The sequence below is a fragment of the Phoca vitulina genome, unplaced genomic scaffold (assembly GCF_004348235.1).
Source record: "Phoca vitulina isolate PV1807 unplaced genomic scaffold, GSC_HSeal_1.0 scaffold38, whole genome shotgun sequence".
Classification (NCBI taxonomy): domain Eukaryota; kingdom Metazoa; phylum Chordata; class Mammalia; order Carnivora; family Phocidae; genus Phoca; species Phoca vitulina.
In genome coordinates, this window is record NW_022589741.1 from 14,488,405 (window position 1) to 14,508,149 (window position 19,745).

Here is a 19,745-nt window from a genome sequence, read left to right on the forward strand (position 1 = left end):
ATATAAGTTATATATATAAGTCACATGCATATGTAAATTCACATATAATTGAGCTATAATTTATATTTAATTTAACTATATATTATAATATCTATTTGTATTATAATTTTTCAGGTCAACTGAAATTACCTTTATGGCATTGAGGAAAAAGTGGTGATATCTTAGTCTGAGACCCTTGGCTTTCTAACTCCCAGAATATTTTCATGCAAGTGGAGTTTTTGATCTGAAAGTTTTGATTACTTGATCTTTTTTTTTTTTTTGAAGATTTTATTTATTTGACAGAGAGAGACACAGTGAGAGAGGGAACACAAGCAGAGGGAGTGGGAGAGGGAGAAGCAGGCCTCCCACAGAGCAGGGAGGCCAATGCGGGGCTCGATCCCAGGACCCCGGGATCATGACCTGAGCTGAAGGCAGACGCTTAACAACTGAGCCACCCAGGCGCCCCTGATTACTTGATCTTTTCTCCCTTTTTTAAGTCAGTTTGTGGATTCACTTTCTGCTCTTTGGCATAATTTGTTTTAAATGGATCAAGCAAGTTGCACAAACAAATTTTAGTGACTGAGCATCTCATAAAGTGCCTGGCACAAGGAGTAGATATTAGCAATAGGTATTTGCTGAATGAATGGTAACATGAAAGTGATTTATAGAAAATGTGGCTGGGAGAAATTAGTTCAGGGGAGATAGTTTCCAGGAGACAGTAAGTAGTTTTGTGCTTTCATTTAGTCTGGCCTTAAGCAAGAATCTTGTCTCAGTCCCATTAGTGGGAGGAAGTGAGACAAATCACTGATCAGCAGAAAGGTACATGATTGCAAGATAAACCTGCACTATAATTTAGGGGTTGAAATGTATTTAGCTCAGTTTTAGATTTCAAAGTAAGTTTTAGTTTCATTAAATTGAGGGGTGAACTATGTATCAAAGCCCTGAGATAGACCTGTAGCATTGTAGTGTCAGACAAAGGACTTGTTGGTTAATTTTAGTCCATTTTTTATTCAGATTACTATATGAATGTTAATCATAAGGGAGCAGAACCGATTTGACTATAAAACACCAGCTGATCATTTTGTGTGTGGTGCTAGTTAGTACTGGGTTATAAGAAATTTGAGTCCCATTTCAAAAATAATTTGATATTTATTCCTTTTAGACCCTAAAGGTAGGTAAAATTGCTGATCGAAGCATTCAGAGGCTCAGATTGAATCTGAGTACTTTTTTCAGCTCTCAAAATGAACCCTAGTAAAGGTTCACTGATTCTTGCAGACCAATTAACACTTGTTTCAGTGGCTTTTCTTCTAAATGTAGTTTACTGTATGGTATCCCTTGTTATCCTAGGATGAGAAAATGTCAGAATCTACAATGGATGCCTTCCAAAGCCTACCTTCAGAAGCAAGCAAAAGGTAGCGTTGTAAAAAGATTTTTCCCAGATGTTTCCTGCCGTAATACCACGTAGTCACGTACATCTAGTGTCAGGAGAATGCTGGTTGTTCATTTGTTTGTTTGTTTAACTGCTTTTCCCAGCCAGTTGGTGGTTGTGGAAGCTGGGTGGTAGTTATATGAGGGTTCATTTTACTATTCCCTTCACTTTGAAATTTTCCGTAATCAAAAAAAATTTTTAAATTCCTGTAACAATTCCAGTCCATTCTGTTTCCGAGAGCAACACAAGTGTACCTGTCTCACCTGACCAACTTGCTCTTTCCAGTGTCGACTTCAGCGCAGGGCACTGTGAATAAGATAGTGTTACATTCCTCTGCTTCTGTCTTAAAGAAAGTTTTTCTCACTTATAGATAAATCATCTTGGTCTTTTTCCCCCTAGCTGTGAAAAAGAAAGAGAAAAAGTCTAAAACCAGCGAAAAGAAAGAGAGCAAGGAGAGCAATGTTGGGAAGAGCGTGGTGGACTCTGGTCAGAAACCTGTCCCATCAGCAAGAGAGGACCCTGCCCCCAAGAAAAGCAATAGTGAACCTCCGCCTCGAAAGCCCATCGAGGAAAAGAGCGAAGAAGGGAACGCCTCCACCCCAGTTCCTGAATCCAAACAAGTTACCACTCCAGCTTCCAGGAAGTCCAGCAAGCAGGCCTCCCAGCCAGTGCCAGTCACCCCTCCACAGCCACCGAGCACAGCACCACCGAGAAAAGAAGTTCCCAAGACCACTCCTAGTGAGCCCAAGAAAAAGCAGCCTCCACCACCAGAATCAGGTGAGTGAGGAAGGCAAGAAGGAGTTGCGGAACCAGAAGTACCAGCAAAGAACACCGATGTCTTAAACAGCATTTGGAAACCCGAAATGTATATTTTTAAGCTTTTAGTTAAGTAAAATTAGCTTTCTTTTAAGCTATTTATATAATAATAAATAGAAGCAAAAAACCAGTTAAGTTGGAGGTATTGTCTTAATTTCCTGTGTAAAGCCTAGAGTTTAAGTTGGTTTTTGTGTTTTCTAATGCCCCTTTCTTCACAGGCCAGTTAGTCCTGAGATGGTCCTTGCTGTTTAGCACGAACTCTGAGTTTAGTGGTGTCTGATTGCAATTTATTTTGAATTCTTTAGGTCCAGAGCAAAGCAAGCAGAAAAAAGTGGCTCCTCGCCCAAGTATTCCTGTAAAACAAAAACCAAAAGAAAAGGTGAGGAGAGATTTGTTTCTCTGCCATTGCTCAGGGATGCGTTGCATTCATAAGACATAGTCTTATCCTTGACATTTACGTGATTGAGTGAAGGAAACTGCGTATCTGCTTCTCTGCAGATGGCCGTGGACTTCCTTAAAATGAACAAAGCAGGTTTAGGCTTTAGCTCGTCTTGTTTTTTGTCTTTCCCCTTCTCTGTGGCCTTCCGTGCTTAGGCTGATGCCGCAGGCCGCTTACTGTGATTGTTTTTGCCCTCGACGTCCTTTAGCGATATTTGTCTATAGCCATCACCCTTCCCTGTGTCCACTATGTTTTTATGTGGAGAGAGAGAGGTCTTTAAGAATCTTCTGGCTCGGGGCGCCTGGGTGTCTCAGTTGGTTGAGCATCCGACTCTTGATTTCTGCTCCGGTTGTGATCTTAGGGTCGTGGGATCAAGCCCCGCATTGGGCAGCACAGAGTCTCCCTCCACGTCTCCCTCTGCCCCTCTCCCTGCGCACGCGTGTCGCACTCGCGTGCTCTCTCTCTCTCAAATAAATAAATTGTTAAAAGAAAGAATCTTCTGGCTCTTTCTGCCGTCTCTCTGTGCCACCATAATGGTGGTGCATGAGCGTCCTGGCTGAGGCATCAACAATGCCAAAGAGAGGCAGATGCCAGGGTCTTATTAAGCCTTGCTCCAAGGTCATTGTCTGGCTTCTGACTGTGGTGATAAAGCATGGTTACACTGGTGAGTTGAAATCATTAATGGTCCCAGAGCTGCGAATACTATTGTGACCATCCTAGACCAGTTAAACAAGAGTAGAATGATCAGCCCCAGATTGGATGTGCAACTTAAAGATCTAGAAAAATGGCAGAATAACCTGCTCCCATGCTGTCCCTTTGGTTTCGTTGTGCCAACAACCGCAGCTGACCTCGTGGACCACGAAGAAGCAAGACAAAAACCCACAGGAGGGAGAGTCCTGGGACTCTCCTGGGATTCTCCTGGGGCTGTGATACATACATAAAAGCCCCCATGGAAAAAAGAATCTGAAGATCAACTCTCTGTGTCTGTGGAATACTTGTGTTGGAAACGTGTTCTCCAGAGCTGTTAATAAGACTTTTTGTTTGCGTCGTTACCTGTTGCAAAAGTGAAGGCAAGTGGGATGTGGTTTTTTTCTTTATCCATCTTCTGTCTCTGTAGGAAAAGCCACCTCCAGTCAGTAAGCAGGAGAACACAGGCACTTTGAACATCCTCAGCACTCTCTCCAATGGCAATAGTTCGAAGCAAAAAATCCCAGCAGATGGAGTCCACAGGATCAGAGTGGACTTTAAGGTAAAAGCGTTTTGTGACCATGTAGTATGTCGAGCGTCATGGACTTCAGATCAGAAAAATGATGTTATCCAAGGTGTTGATGAAAGAGGGGGAATTCAGCACCCAGTCAGGGAATAAGAACTACCATTGGCAGGTGGGTTCAGGTGTGAGAGAACTCTGGTCAGTGTCGTGAGGTCACCATTTACGAGCTGACGAACGAACACAGGCATCAGCCTGAGCAAGAAAGTGCATTCGGATGAGAACAGCGTCTGAGGAAATAATTCTTTCACGTGGGAATTCTCCAACCATGATGATTGCTTGAATCAGCAAAACTCTAAGGAAAAGTCACTCCCGGGATATCTTTGCGTTCTCGTTAACATGAATTAAACCAGTAGGTGAGCATTTTAACAGTTTGTGTCTGAGATGAAAATTTTTTAAAGTAGCAGGTTGTTCTTGAACCCACCGAAACGAAGTCTTCTTGCCACTCTGATGTCACTCTGATTTTATGCTTGCTGGCCTTGCTCTCGATCCAAAGCTGTGTGTCACTGGAACGCTTTCATAAACGATCCGTCTCTCTCTCTACAGGAGGATTGTGAAGCAGAAAATGTGTGGGAGATGGGAGGCTTAGGAATCTTGACCTCTGTTCCTATAACACCCAGAGTGGTTTGCTTTCTCTGTGCCAGCAGTGGGCACGTGGAGGTAAGAGAAGCTGCTTCTTGGTACCCCAGACAGTTGAATGGTAGATGATTTTGCTGTGATGAAAGAAATCATTTCTTCTGTCTTGTTGGTATGTAGCAGGTACTGTCCCCTCTTTATTTTTGATTTGTTTTTTTAAAGTAATATTTACGCCCAACGTGGGGCTCGAACTCACAACCCAGACAGCAAGAGTCTCAGTCTCCACCGACTGAGCCAGCTGGGCGCCCCTACTGTCCAGCTAATGAAATGCTTTACAAGTTTTTTAGAGATTTCATGAAGGAATCTGCTGCTTAGTAGAGGAGCAAAATTATTGAGTGTGAAAGGATTAATGGTCTCATGTCTTAAATGCACTCTTTTTATTAGAGTTCTGATAGTTCTGCCAAATGTCCAAACATGGCAAAGATGATATAGCGCACTTCTGGAAAAAGAGATGGCTATCTTATATTGATTATCAAAATCCCCTTGTCTACAAAGAGCTCTTAGCAATTAATAAGAAAAAGGAACAACACCCAGTAAAAAAAATAGGCTACGGACAGGAATATGTAATTCACAAAATGAGAAATAAAAACATGGTGGGCAGGGGCAAAGCCTTCTGAGGACCAAAAATTGGACGTTAAAGCATGATTAAAAAGATCATGTGGGGGGCGCCTGGGTGGCTCAGTTGTTAAGCGTCTGCCTTCGGCTCAGGTCGTGATCCCAGGGTCCTGGGATCGAGCCCCACATCGGGCTCCCTGCTCAGCAGGAAGCCTATTTCTCCCTTTCCCACTCCCCCTGCTTGTGTTCCCTCTCTCGCTGTCTCTCTCTGTCAAATAAATAAATAACATCTTAAAAAAAAAAGATAACGTGGGAAGGGGTGCCTGGCTGGCTAAGTTGGTGGAGCACACGACTCTTGATTTTGGGGGTTGTGAGTTCGAGCCCCACGTTAGCTATAGAGATTACTTAAAAAAATAAAATCTTTAGAGGCACCAGGGTGGCTCAGTCGGTTAAGCGTCTGACTCTTGATTTTGGCTCAGGTCATGATCTCAGGGTTGTGAGATCGAGCTCCCATCAGCTCTGAGTCTGCTGGAGATTCTCTCTCTCCCTCTCCTGCCCCCCTTCTCAAAAAATAAATTAATAAAATCTTAAAAATAAATAAAATCTTTTTTAAAAAGTCATGTGGGGGGAAAAAGAGCATGTGGAAATAGGGACTTCCTGTTGGTGGAATCTGACTTAGTTGCAATCTTTCTTTCTGAGGAGATTGTTCAGAAATACGTATTTATTTTTAAAATGAACATACTGTCTAACCCAGCAGTGGCACTCCAGGTATTTATCCTAAGGATATAATTAGAGAAACAGCAAATAGCTATATGCATAGGTATGTGTGTATATATGTGTGTGTGCAGTACACATATATATGTAATAAACCCTTTTCTCTCTATATAATAACCAGAAGGGTTTATTTCAGTACTGCTTATGATAACAAATAATAGGAAACAACCAAAAGTTTGTCAATAAGGGGCGGGAGTCTTTAATCATAGGACATGCATATAAGGGCCAATATGAAGTCCTAGATAGTAATATAGATTGATATTGACATGGGAAGGTGTCCATGACACTTCACTGAGTTAATAAAAGAGCAGATTACAAAGTAGTATGTAAAGCGTGATCCCATTTTGGTTTGGACATTGTTTTAAAATATATATATATGCAGGGGCGCCTGGGTGGCTCAGTCGTTAAGCGCCTGACTTCGGCTCAGGTCATGATCCCAGGGTCCTGGGATCGAGCCCTGCATAGGGCTCCGTGCTCCGCGGGAAGCCTGCTTCTCCCTCTCCCACTCCCCCTGCTTGTGTTCCCTCTCTCGCTGTGTCTCCCTCTGTCAAATAAATAAATACAAAATCTTCAAAAATATATATATACATGCAGAAAGAATTGTGGAAGGATTTACACCAAAATCTTAAAAGTGTGATTGGATTATGGGTGCCTTGTTTTCTCTTTATTTTTCTTTATCCTTTTGAGTCTTTTGCAGTGCGTATTTGCCACCTTTACAATGCAAAGCACAATTTTAAATAGGAAGCAGTAGTTTGTCATCCATACAATTCTCAATTCTAGAATACCTCCTTAGCTTATTATTTTATCACATGTATTTTAAGGTCATGAAGAAATTCCAAGGCCAGATTATAATGTACATATTGAGCAATCAGGGAGACTCACTCACTAGTTAAGAGATTCAGTCCTGCCCACTTGCTATGTTAAATTATACAGTAGCAAAATTACAGATTATTGTCTGGTATTCGTTCATTAAGCAAATATTTTTGTGCCTATTATGAACAATAATATTGTTCTAAGTGGTGCGGCTGCTTTAGATACTACTGAGACTAAGAATATTCAGGTTTTAAGTGTCAGGGGTTTATTGTATCTCTTTTGCACGTAATGTTTTACGTCCACACATATGCTGCTCACAGGAATAACTTGTAGCACCAGTCCTTCAACTTCCGTGATAAAATGGGGTTTTTTTCAGAGTATAATTGCTTTAATTTAAATTGAGTAGTTGTGCACAGCAATCCCACAGGATTCCTAAAAACTGAACTAGAGAATGAATAGCTCACTGCCTGCATTATACTCCTACCAAAGCATAACTAGTGTTTGATGAATTCTGACATTCGAGGTTTGTTTGTTGTGTTTTTTTAAAGATTTATTTATTTATTTTAGACAGAGAGAGCACCCTGTGGGGAGGGGCAGTGGGAGAGGGAGAGAGAGAATCTCAAGCAGACTCCGCATGGAATGCAGAGCCTGATGCGCGGTTGTGAGATCACAACCTGAGCCAAAACCAGGAGTCAGATGCTTAACCAACCGCGCCACCTGTGGATCCCCAGACATTCGAGTTTTGGTTTTTTTTAAGATTTTATTTATTTATTTGACAGAGAGAGAGCACAAGCAGGGGGAGCGGCAGGCAGAGGGAGAAGCAGACTCCCCGCTGAGCAGGGAGCCCGATGCAGGACTTGATCCCAGGACCCTGAGATCATGACCTGAGCTGAAGGCAGACGCTTAACCAACTGAGCCACCCAGGCGCCCCTCGAATTTTTAAAAACCTTTTATGTTGACATCATTTCAGATTTGCAGAAAAGTTATGAGAGTAGTACAAAGAATTCCCATATACCCTTCACCCAGATTGCCCAAATGTTCATATTTTTGCTTTATCCTTTTCTCTTTGTGTATCTGTATTTTACAAAGTGAGAAAATATGTACATACATTTTATATATAACACATTTTTTTTCTAAAAATTTGGAAGTTGCAGACGTGTCCTTTTATGTCTAAATATTTTAGTATGTATTTCCTAAAACCAAGGACATTCTCTCATACAGTCATGGTATAGTTGTCAAAGTCCGGAAATTAACAGTGGTATATTGTTATCTAATCTATAAACCTTATTTAGGTTTGATCAGTTGTCCCAATAATTCTGCTATGGCAAAAGAAGAGTCTGGGTCATCCTCATTCAAATTTTTAAAAACTCCTTACATGAAAATAACATTTCTACAATTAGAGATGGAAAGGACAAACCAGAGCTTACAACTGTCTTTAGTTTTGTAGGAAGGCTTTAAAATCCTCCCTCTTTCCCCCTTCCCATAGCTCTTGCTTGTACCTTGCCTTAGGCACTTAACGCATTCTGGTAAATCTGGGATTATATTTATCTTGTTACTTTTTAAATTCTACCATTATTACTTTAGGCCCCTGCGTCCCCTCAGTGCCTAATCTTGTGCTTTTTTTTTTTTTTTTTTTACATAGTCATTGTAAAATGATTATGTATTAAATTAAAAAATATATATATGTATATATATGCACACACCATTGGACTCCTAAAGCCTGAGGTCTGTAAATAGCATTTGGTTGATCTCTACATGTTATTTGACAACTTCTGTGTTCCCCTCTTACCCTAGTTTGTGTATTGCCAAGTCTGTTGTGAGCCCTTCCACAAGTTTTGTTTAGAGGAGAACGAGCGCCCCCTGGAGGACCAGCTGGAGAACTGGTGTTGTCGCCGCTGCAAGTTCTGTCACGTTTGTGGAAGGCAGCATCAGGCCACCAAGGTATAAAACTAAGTAACAGAACTCTCTATTTCCGTTTCTGCCTTTTGGTTTAGGGTTTTGTACCTGTATTTTTCCTCTGCTGACTTAGTCTATCGCGACTATTTAATTTGGTATAATTCATTGCCTATTTTTGTGTTTTAATTTGGGGAATATAGGAGAAAACATGGCATTAGATAAAATCCCCCCAATAACGCCAGTCTACCTGATAAGAATATTCATCACTGAGTGCCTTTGGCAGGACATAAACCCCAGTGCTTTCTTTGAGAGTAAAATAATTTATGAGACAATTTAAACTGTTCTAATGATGTGCTATACTTACTTGAAGATAAATATGAAATGGGTGCTTCAAGTGAGTCGATGTGATGCCCATCTTTTTTTTTTTTTGATGTGATTCCCACTTCTTGCCTTTATATTTTCTTTTTTTTTTTATTAGTGTATAGCTGACATACAATATGATGTGAGTTTCAGGTGTATGACTCAGTGACTCAGCACTTCTACACATGACTCAGTGCTCACCATGAGAAGCACAGTCCCCATCCGCAGTCTCACCGACTATTCCCTCGGCTGTACTTTCCATCTCCACGACTTAATTATTTCATAACTGGAAGCGTGTACCTCTTCATCCCCTGCCTTTGTGTTCCCTACAGCAGCTGCTGGAGTGTAATAAGTGCCGAAACAGCTATCACCCCGAGTGCCTGGGACCAAACTACCCCACCAAGCCCACCAAGAAAAAGAAAGTTTGGGTGAGTACCCATATGACACGGTTGCAGAGAGAACTGTCATGGAGCTCCTGGGCTTGCCCACCCTGTAACGGGGGTCCCTTTGGTCTCATTACTAGGAAGAGCCATCCCAGGAAAGAGGTCAGCCTGAGAAACGGATTGCATCTGAGGTCTCTTTAAATAAGACGAGATGTTAAAAATAAGAAATTCCTGTTGAATTTCCTTTCTTTTCCAGATCTGCACCAAGTGTGTTCGCTGCAAGAGCTGTGGATCCACAACTCCAGGCAAAGGGTGGGACGCACAGTGGTCTCACGACTTCTCCCTGTGCCATGACTGTGCCAAACTCTTCGCTAAAGGTACCGCGGGGAAGCCAGTTTCGTCAGCTTTTAGAAAGTATATTTGGTGTTTTTTTGTTTTTTTTTTAAAGATTTTATTTATTTGACAGAGAGACACAGCGAGAGAGGGAGCACAAGCAGGGGGAGTGGGAGAGGGAGAAGCAGGCTTCCCGTGGAGCAGGGAGCCCGATGCAGGGCTCGATCCCAGGACTCTGGGATCATGACCTGAGCCAAAGGCAGACGCTTAACGACTGAGCCACCCAGGCGCCCCTATATTTGGTGCCTACAGGGTGAACTGGACACTCCAGTGGAATGAAGTAAAACGTTTTATACATCTTGTCAAGGGTTTACTAAGTTCCTGGTCTTACCCTTTCCTTTACACAGAGTATCACAGCAACTAAAATGTTTCGTTAGCTTATATGGGAAGAATTCAGGGGATTTTTGTAATAACTAACCACAAAGAAATGCTCTAAGCCAGTATTTCCCAAAGTGAGGTACACAGATGTTTGATTGTTTCAGAAATGATTCTAGGTGGTACTGAGTCAAACATTTTAATAGTTACAATAGAAAAAAATTATACCTAATACATTAAACTCATTTTACTGACTTTGGATAATAATGATACAAAGTTTACTATTGAAGTTATTTAAAGTAATCAAATCAATGTTAAATCTATTAAGTAAAGAATAATAGAGGGGGAGCGCTTGGGTGACTCAGTCAGTTGGGTAAGCGTCTGCCTTCGGCTGAGGTCATGATCTCAGGGTCCTGTGATTGAGCCTCGCATTGTGCTCCCCGCTCAGAGAGCCTGCTTCTCCCTCCCTCTGCCACTCCCCCTGCTTGTGCTCTCTCATTCTCTCTGTCAAATAAATAAATAAAATCTTAAAAAAAAAATAGAAGAAGAATAGAGGGGGTGCATGGATAAAGCAAATTGATGAAGGCTGTCCTTTGTGTTGAATTTTAGGAAGTGCTGCTCTGAGCTCTAACTTAAAGCACTAAGAATAGGGGCGCCTGGGTGGCTCAGTCGTTAAGCGTCTGCCTTCGGCTCAGGTCATGATCCCAGGGGCCTGGGATCGAGCCCCGCATCGGGCTCCCTGCTCCGCGGGAAGCCTGCTTCTCCCTCTCCCACTCCCCCTGCTTGTGTTCCCTCTCTCGCTGTGTCTCTCTCTGTCAAAAAATAAATAAAATCTTTAAAAAAAAAAAAAAAAAAACACTAAGAATAAGGAGAAAGTGTAAATTAAATGCTTTTTTACTTCCATATCGTCGCCTCCTTTTGAAAATATAAATCCCTTTGGAACGTGTAAGAGAACGTTCTCTCCTTTTCTACTGTGTTCTTCGTAAACTCTACCTCATGACCTTTAAAAATGAGTCTAAATAAAATCAGTGGCGTGTTCTAAGAGCTCAGAAAAATCTGGACACTTTACAGATGCGTGAGCATTGCATAGTAGGTCCTGCTGGCATCTGTGAGCAGTTCCAGAAGAGAGTTGGCACGTGGAAGTCAGGGCCTGAGAGGCGCTGGTGTGTGAGCCGGAGCGCTGCTGAAAAGTGTGCTTTGCTTTCAGGGAACTTCTGTCCTCTCTGTGATAAGTGTTATGACGACGATGACTACGAGAGTAAGATGATGCAGTGTGGGAAGTGTGATCGCTGGGTCCATTCCAAATGTGAGAATCTTTCAGGTACAGAAGGTTGGAGTCTTTTTATTACAGTTTCCTTCTTGCCTGGTACAGTTATAGCCCCCAAAGTAATCTGTAAGCGTAAAATTATGGCCGTGTTGTTGCTTGAAGTCTTCTGGAATTTCCATTTCTGGTCTAGAATAAGCACCTTTGTGTCAAGTTGTGCTCATTTATCGTGAACGTATCCCTTTAAAATATTTATTTGCTATTTTCTGTGCGTACCTTAACCTCTTGGTTCTCCAGTAACCAAATCCTGGGTGGCTAGCGTTAATAGTGTCCCTTCAGAGATCAATACGTGCTGGGTTCCTGGGGGACATTAGAGTCCTGCTCCTGTCCCCAGGGTCCAGCTTTGTAGTAAGTTCAGGGGAGTAGTGTCCTCCCTCTCTGCCACTCTTCAGAGCTCCTCAGCATTGTGGGGTTTTGTTTTTCTAGACGAGATGTATGAGATTCTGTCTAACCTGCCAGAAAGCGTGGCCTACACCTGTGTGAACTGCACTGAGCGGCATCCTGCAGAGTGGCGACTGGCCCTGGAAAAAGAGCTACAGATCTCTCTGAAGCAAGTTCTGACAGCTTTGCTCAACTCTCGGACCACCAGCCACTTGCTTCGCTACCGACAGGTAGGCCTTGAGAGTTTGTTTTAAGCGGTTTTCCCCAGCGAGGGAACGTTCGTTTGCTCCATTCTTCATTTAGTTTTGTAGAGTTATTTGCTTTGGCTTTCAACCATTAAGGAAATCTTTAGGACCAAGTGTAGGACCTTCTTTGGGGGCTTTCTTTGCTGTTATAATAAGAAATTTGGACTTTAGGGCGCCTGGGTGGCTCAGTCGTTAGGCGTCTGCCTTCGGCTCGGGTCATGATCCCAGGGTCCTGGGACTGAGCCCCGTATCGGGCTCCCCGCTCCGCAGGAGGCCTGCTTCTCCCTCTCCCACTCCCCCTGCTTGTGTTCCCTCTCTCGCTGTGTCTCTCTCTGTCAAATAAATAAATAAAATCTTTAAAAAAAAAAAAAGAAATTTGGACTTTATACTCTGGGGGGCGGCGGCGAAAGGCTTTACCCAAGAGTAACCCAATCAGAGTTGCTTTTTAAGGGAAAAAGAAAAAGATTCTGACTAAAGAGGGAGGAAGGATTGGAGAGGACTGAGGCTAGAGGCAGGAACAGTGGTCAGGAGGCAGTTGGAGTAATCTGGGTGAGAGGGAGAGTGGTGGCCTAATCTGACAGTCATATGGCTGTCACTGGGAAATCCCTAGGGCTCCTCAGGGCACAATTTGTAAACCACTACTTTTCGTCCATTGAAGTTGTGAACTGTACATCTAAAGAGTGGTCACTGGAAACACAATGTAAAATGTTGGAAGAACCGCACAGATAACTCGAACTCAGAGCTAGGCTGCTGCTTTTTCTCCTCATAGAGCTCCATTTTTTTTTAATAGGAAGATTTGCTATCTCTCTGTCCCTCAGAAGGAACTGGACAGTTTCTCTGTCTTCATACTCCGTTTGGAAGTTATCAAGCAAAGCTCTTAAGTTCACCTGGTCAAACTATTAGAGAACCGGCTCATTCTAACTTTCTTTTTGTATTATTTAAGAAATCTCTGATTATTTTCTTGTTCTTTAGGTTTTATAATATGAATCATTCAGTACCATCTTTATTAATTTTAGTAGAATTTGCACAGATGCCTCATTTTCAGTGTTAGATAAAAGAAACTATCTTTCCTGGAAACAGGCTGCCAAACCTCCAGACTTAAACCCTGAGACAGAGGAGAGTATACCTTCCCGCAGCTCCCCAGAAGGACCTGACCCACCTGTGCTTACTGAGGTCAGCAAACAGGAAGATCAACAGCCCTTAGATCTGGAAGGAGTCAAGAGGAAAATGGACCAAGGGAACTATACATCTGTGGTATGTCTCTACCTCAAACGCCAGTTTAGTGCCTTGGGGTCTTTAAGAGACAGGGCTGGGAGTAAGCACCAAGAGATGGCTTGTGTTATATTTAGAAATGTCTTGTGGATTTAAATACCTAAGAATATATGAGTTCTTTTAGCTCCGTGTTTCAGAAGATGGGAAGGTAGTGTCTCAAAATGATTTTTTTATTTGGCTGTCATCTGAGTTCTCTGAAAATTATTTTTTATTAAAACTGCTTATGGGGGCGCCTGGGTGGCTCAGTCGTTAAGCGTCTGCCTTCGGCTCAGGTCATGATCCCAGGGGCCTGGGATTGAGCCCTGCATCGGGCTCCCTGCCCTGCGGGAGGCCTGCTTCTCCCTCTCCCATGCCCCCCTGCTTGTGTTCCCTCTCTCGCTGTGTCTCTCTCTGTCAAATAAATAAATAAAATCTTAAAAAAAAAAAAAGAAAAAGCTGCACAGTTGTACATTTCCCCCTTAAACAAACAAACAGTTTATGGAGGGGCGCCTGGGTGGCTCAGTCGATTAAGCGTCTGCCTTCGGCTCAGGTCATGATCCCAGGGTCCTGGGATCGAGCACCATGTCAGGCTCCCTGCTCAGCAGGAGCCTGCTTCTCCCTCTCCCTCTGCTCTCCTGCTCCTGCTATCTCAAATAAATAAATAAAAATCTTAAAACAAAACAAAACACTAGTTTATGGAAAAATGTTAATGTGAAGTTCCTTGGTTTGCCCCTCTTGAAATCACGTCTAAATAATGTGTCTTTCTATATAGGATACTCATTTATAGATAGATGTCTTTTAAAGTTATGGTTTTAAGAATGTATGGGAATGATCATTTGTTATGGTCCATATTTGCTATTCAGTTGTTTATTTTAACCGAAATAAAAAATTATGGCCCTATTTGGGTAACTTACCGTGATACAGCCAATTTATTTGCATTCTTGCCTTATTAGCCTGGCTTCTCTTGACTGCCCCAAGTTAATTGTGAACTGAATTCCAGAGGCCTCCACTAAAGAGAAATTGCACTGCATTAAAATAGGGTGTCCATTTTCTGTTGGATCTCTGGGCTGGGTGATTTAGGAGGAAAGAGGAAGTGGTTTTGAGAGCACACTGTTTTATGAATAATTAATACTTTGTTTTTGTATACAGTTGGAGTTCAGTGATGATATCGTGAAGATCATTCAAGCAGCCATTAATTCAGATGGAGGGCAGCCAGAGATTAAAAAAGCCAACAGCATGGTCAAGTCCTTCTTTATTCGGGTGAATGATATTAATAGTTCATGTTTTTAATGCTTATCTATGGATAATTATCCATGAACAGAACGGATTTGTTCTCTTCTCCGTTTTGTTTTGCTATGTGTATAAAACATCTTTTGGTTTAACTCATTCCTCTGATTCTTTGGGAGGAAGTTGGTGGGGTCACCAAAGTGGATGGATCTTTCTCTTGGCCTGAAATCATCCTCATATTGACAGAGAAGCTAGTGTGAAGTTGTTGGTTTTTATGTGGTTTCCAAATGAATGTTCACATGCTTACATTTTGTTTGTTTGTTTTTCTGTTAGCAAATGGAACGTGTTTTTCCATGGTTCAGTGTCAAAAAGTCTAGGTTTTGGGAGCCAAATAAAGTATCGAGCAAGTAAGTAAATTCAGTGTTAACTTTTTTTTCCCCACCTCATCAGCTAGAAATCTGAGAGTTCTTATATTTCTAGATTAAGGGTTCTTCAGACTAGGTTTTAAGATTAAAAATTAATCACTTGAAATGCCTTTTCAGTGCCGATTTAGAGATAATACTTAATGTTTATTATAGCCTATTGCCCCCGTTTTTTTCTTTATATATTATGTTTTCTGCAACTTGGCTTAACTTGTGGCATATGTACAGTACCCGTGCTTCTATATGTAACTCAGTATTTGGACTTGCAGAAATTGGGTTCTGTGTTATTCGGTTCGAATTGTGCTCTCTATTGCTCTTGACTCTCCATATTTAACCTGAAATTTTTATTCCAGTGAATCCTTTTGATTCTTTGGGAAAGTTATCACATGCTTCCGGAAGTTTAACCAAGAGTCATATATCGAGAATATATATATTTTTAAATAATAAAGTCCTGTGTATTTAGACAGTTTCCAAATTCTGTGGCTTGTCCTTATATGCTGTGAATGGCTCATGCATGGGGCTGTGACCTGATGATATCAAGAATTTGATTATTTTGTATAGTTCCAGGTATATCGTAGGAGTTCAATAAATGCTTGTTGAATCAATTATTTTCAGCAGTGGGATGTTACCAAACGCAGTGCTTCCACCTTCACTTGACCATAATTATGCTCAGTGGCAGGAGCGAGAGGAAAACAGCCACACTGAGCAGCCTCCTCTAATGAAGAAAATCATTCCAGCTCCCAAACCTAAAGGGCCTGGAGAACCAGACTCTCCAACTCCTCTCCATCCTCCTACTCCACCAATTTTGAGTAAGGCACCAAATGAGTCATTATCCATTTCTCTCTAGATGCAAATGATTAACTTTGTGAACCTAAATTTAATATACTTGCATATTGGAAAGAAATTCTCAGGTCATCCTAATTTTTGCTTAGCTTGGCCTGGTAGCAAGAAATCGATATAAATACTCTAACAGATGGTGAGATAGCATAACTTTGAACACTTTTTGAAAGTGTTTATTTTATAAGCCACAGGCTATTTAAACCGAATTGGTTTTTTTCCTTCTGGAAATCAGACCTAGTATTGCCACTTTTAACTGGATATCTTTTGGGTTCCAAGGTACTGATAGGAGTCGCGAAGATAGTCCAGAACTGAACCCACCCCCAGGCATAGAAGATAATAGACAATGTGCATTGTGTTTGACCTATGGTGATGACAGTGCTAATGTAAGTACCTTGGCGAAAGGGGTCCTACTTAGCAGATGCTCATGTGAACTGTTGGTCCTTGGTGTCTAAATTCGATGACTGGCTGCCATTTATTTAATGAATGTTTGTCACCTAGCTTATGTCACTTGGGGTTTTTTTTCTATAACGGATTTAATTGATTTAAAAGATGATTTGCCTTGGGGCACCTGGGTGGCTCGGTCGGTTAAGCATCTGACTCTTGATCTCAGCTCAGGTCTTGATCTCTGGGTCGTGAGTTCAAGCCCCGCGTTGGGCTCCACATTGTGCATGGAGCCCACTTAAAATTTTTTTTAAAAAAAAGAGATGATTTATCTTAAATTAACCTGTTGACGTCTAATAGTTTTTTTTTTTTTTTTAAAGATTTTATTTATTTATTTGACAGAGAGAGACACAGCGAGAGAGGGAACACAAGCAGGGGGAGTGGGAGAGGGAGAAGCAGGCTTCCCTCTGAGCAAGAAGCCCGATGCGGGGCTCGATCCCAGGACCCTGGGATCATGACCTGAGCCGAAGGCAGACACTTAACGACTGAGCCACCCAGGCGCCCCGACGTCTAATAGTTTTTATAGGAGATTTCTCAATAAGATTTTATGAAAGTCAATAAAATATATATAAGTTTGCATATTAAAGGCTTGTGTGTAATGGAGAAGGGCAGAATGGTTAAGATCCCCAGTTCTGGCAGGCTGCCTGTATTCATCTCCATGCTCTGCTGCCTACTTGTTGACCTTGGCGAGGAGCTTAACCTCTCTGACTCTGTTTCATCTTTAAAATGAGGATAATAATAATACTTAACCTCAGAACGGTTATGAGGATTAAAGGAAATAATGTTTATAAAGCTTTATTTAGTGCTGGGCACAAAGTAAGCTTACAGTAAAAAAAGGTTTTGTAATGCAAGCTGAGAGAACTGGCTTTGAAATATGGTTGTAAAGAAGTCCACGCACACTTTTATAAACTTACCACATACTGCTTATGTTTTGATTCCCTGTGTTTATAAAACATTTCCCGTCTATGGATTCTAGAAAGGTGAGAAGTGGAAACAGAGGAACATTGAGAAATGAGTTTTGATTTTTGTTTGCATCCCCAAGTTAAAGAATTATTATTGATGTTATCTTGACTGAGGTAAAGCTAATACCAAGGAAAACCTTCTTTGACATTATATTCTTTAAAGAAAAAAGAAATCTCTTGATTTCTTAGGATGCTGGCCGTTTGCTTTACATTGGCCAAAATGAGTGGACACATGTAAATTGCGCTTTGTGGTCAGCAGAAGTGTTTGAAGACGATGATGGATCACTAAAGAATGTGCACATGGCTGTGATCAGGGGCAAGCAGCTGGTAAGACCCTGTGTAAATGTTATGGAAAAGATTTCCCCTCAGTTTCCAGATGTTCTCTCTGTGGCTTCATGCTACTTCATTGAGGTTTTCACAGTGCCTTCAGGATGGGTAGCCAGCAACAGATATTGGTGTGTACTGTAGGCAGGTTGCTACTCTGACCCCTGGGGGATGGTTCAAAGGAAATTGAGGACAAAGTATTATCTAGTTTGGGAGATGATCTGAATGTGCAAGAAACGTGTTAATTAATTAAGTGATTTAGACAAAATGATCTCAGAGGTCCCAGTTGAATCACCACTCTATGATTCCATAGGAAAAACCCCCATAAATACACACACGAAGAGGGGATGTGGGAAATGATCAGTAGAAGCTGAGAGTAGTCAGAAAAGGCCACGGAGGAGTAAAATTTTAAAAGCTATATTGAAAGGAAGGAAGCAGATGAAGGATTATCAGAAAGAAAGCGAGCGAGAGAGAAACAAACAAACAAAAAGCCCATGTAATTTGTGGGGAGAGCACAAACAAAAAGTCTTCTGTGGAAAGAGGAGCCCAGACTGTGACCTCGATAGAATAAAGTGGTGACATACAGGCTAGTTGAAGGAAATCTTTGAATCATGCGATAAATTTAATCTGTTAAGTCTAGTAACTAGAGAACCCTTGTGTTTCTGACGGGTATAATCTTTCTAGAACTGAGTTCTTTTGGATATGGTAGCTTTCTAGTAAGATGATGTTTTTAGTATCAATCTTCGAAGTTTTATCTTCTCTAAATCAATCGTGCATCCTAGGAACAAAACTGTGTTTTGGTTTAAGTTCTAAATCAAAGTGTAATATTTACGTTTAATAGTTACAGGGCCCCAGGGACAGTGGGAGAGAGAGGACCTGGAGAGGAGGCTTTAGGGTTCATATCAGTTCTCTGTAATTCAGCTGATTACCAATAAAAAAAAAAGGCCTTGTAGGAAACCCAGAATGGGGTAATTCTGTAGAGAAGAAAAATGGCTTAAAACATCTGAAAGTCTGACTTAGGCCTCTGTTCTCTCTGGATGGTTAGAGATGTGAGTTCTGCCAAAAGCCAGGAGCCACTGTGGGCTGCTGCCTTACCTCCTGCACCAGCAACTATCACTTCATGTGTTCTCGCGCCAAGAACTGTGTCTTTCTGGATGATAAGAAAGTGTATTGCCAACGCCATCGGGATCTGATCAAAGGCGAGGTGAGAGCTTCCGTTGCTTTTCCGAATTCTATAGGACTACAGGGAAGATAGGCTGAAACAGGAAGATGGTAAGCTTTGTTTTACCTTCCTACTGTGTGTTCCTAGAATCACCTTCTTAGAAACACAGCGGTCCTCCTGTGATACAGCAGGGTGATTCTGAGATACGCTCTGTACTTGACCTCCGAGAGAGTCAGTATCATGCGTACAATGTGTAAAGGGACAGCCTGTTGTTAACAGCTGGGTTTTCGTTTCAGGTGGTTCCTGAGAATGGATTTGAAGTTTTTAGAAGAGTGTTTGTGGACTTTGAAGGAATCAGCTTGAGAAGAAAGTTTCTCAATGGCTTGGAACCAGAAAATATCCACATGATGATTGGTATGACATGGGCTTCTATTGTGGGGGAAGGCTCAATGTATCGCTGGGGGACTTGCTGGTCTTTGGGTATAAAGTGAGCCTTCTCCCTACCTTCTCTAATCAGTTCTTCTTTCCTTGGTCAGGCTCCATGACAATTGACTGCTTAGGAATTCTGAATGATCTCTCCGACTGTGAAGATAAGCTTTTTCCTATTGGATATCAGTAAGTAGCTCTGTAGAGCTAAGACTCCAGCCGCCACAGTTTGAGCACCCTGAGCAAGGAGCAGGTCTTTGAATGGAGAGCCATACTTGTTAGCTGCTTTTAATTGCTACCGAAAATTAACAACTTTTGTTGCTACTTTTTGTAGATTAGGACTAAAGTATCCTTTTATGTCCACTAAATCCAGTTATAGAAGGAAAGCATTATTGGCATACTTTCAGAATCATTTCCAAATAAAACCTAAATTAAAAAAAACAAAACAAACAAACAAAAAAACGCAAGGTCAGTCTCTTAAGATTCCTCTGAGTTCCATCTACCTGCATTCAAAAGTCCAGATTATTGTAGTGGATCAAACATCTCATGCCCCTGTCCTCAATCTAAAAATACAAACCCCCACAATAATAATCATATTGTCCAGTGAACATTTATCCTCTTTCCTATGTGAAGCAAATGGCTTAAACTTCTAGCATGCTGACAGTATAAATTTAAAGCTCCCTTT

General features: G+C 41.6%; 1 protein-coding gene across 1 annotated transcript in view; it reads left to right on the forward strand.

Moving 5' to 3' along the window:
* Window positions 1–19,745, forward strand: part of KMT2A (lysine methyltransferase 2A) — a 78,165-nt gene that overhangs the window by 36,823 nt on the left and 21,597 nt on the right. The window contains 19 exon segments of the mRNA XM_032427999.1: window positions 1,327–1,391; window positions 1,808–2,185; window positions 2,530–2,603; window positions 3,781–3,912; window positions 4,477–4,590; window positions 8,503–8,649; window positions 9,297–9,392; window positions 9,604–9,724; window positions 11,263–11,376; window positions 11,806–11,990; window positions 13,086–13,259; window positions 14,406–14,516; window positions 14,817–14,890; window positions 15,521–15,714; window positions 16,022–16,128; window positions 17,338–17,475; window positions 18,518–18,676; window positions 18,931–19,048; window positions 19,171–19,249. Coding sequence (XP_032283890.1) covers window positions 1,327–1,391; window positions 1,808–2,185; window positions 2,530–2,603; window positions 3,781–3,912; window positions 4,477–4,590; window positions 8,503–8,649; window positions 9,297–9,392; window positions 9,604–9,724; window positions 11,263–11,376; window positions 11,806–11,990; window positions 13,086–13,259; window positions 14,406–14,516; window positions 14,817–14,890; window positions 15,521–15,714; window positions 16,022–16,128; window positions 17,338–17,475; window positions 18,518–18,676; window positions 18,931–19,048; window positions 19,171–19,249 — 2,580 coding nt within the window.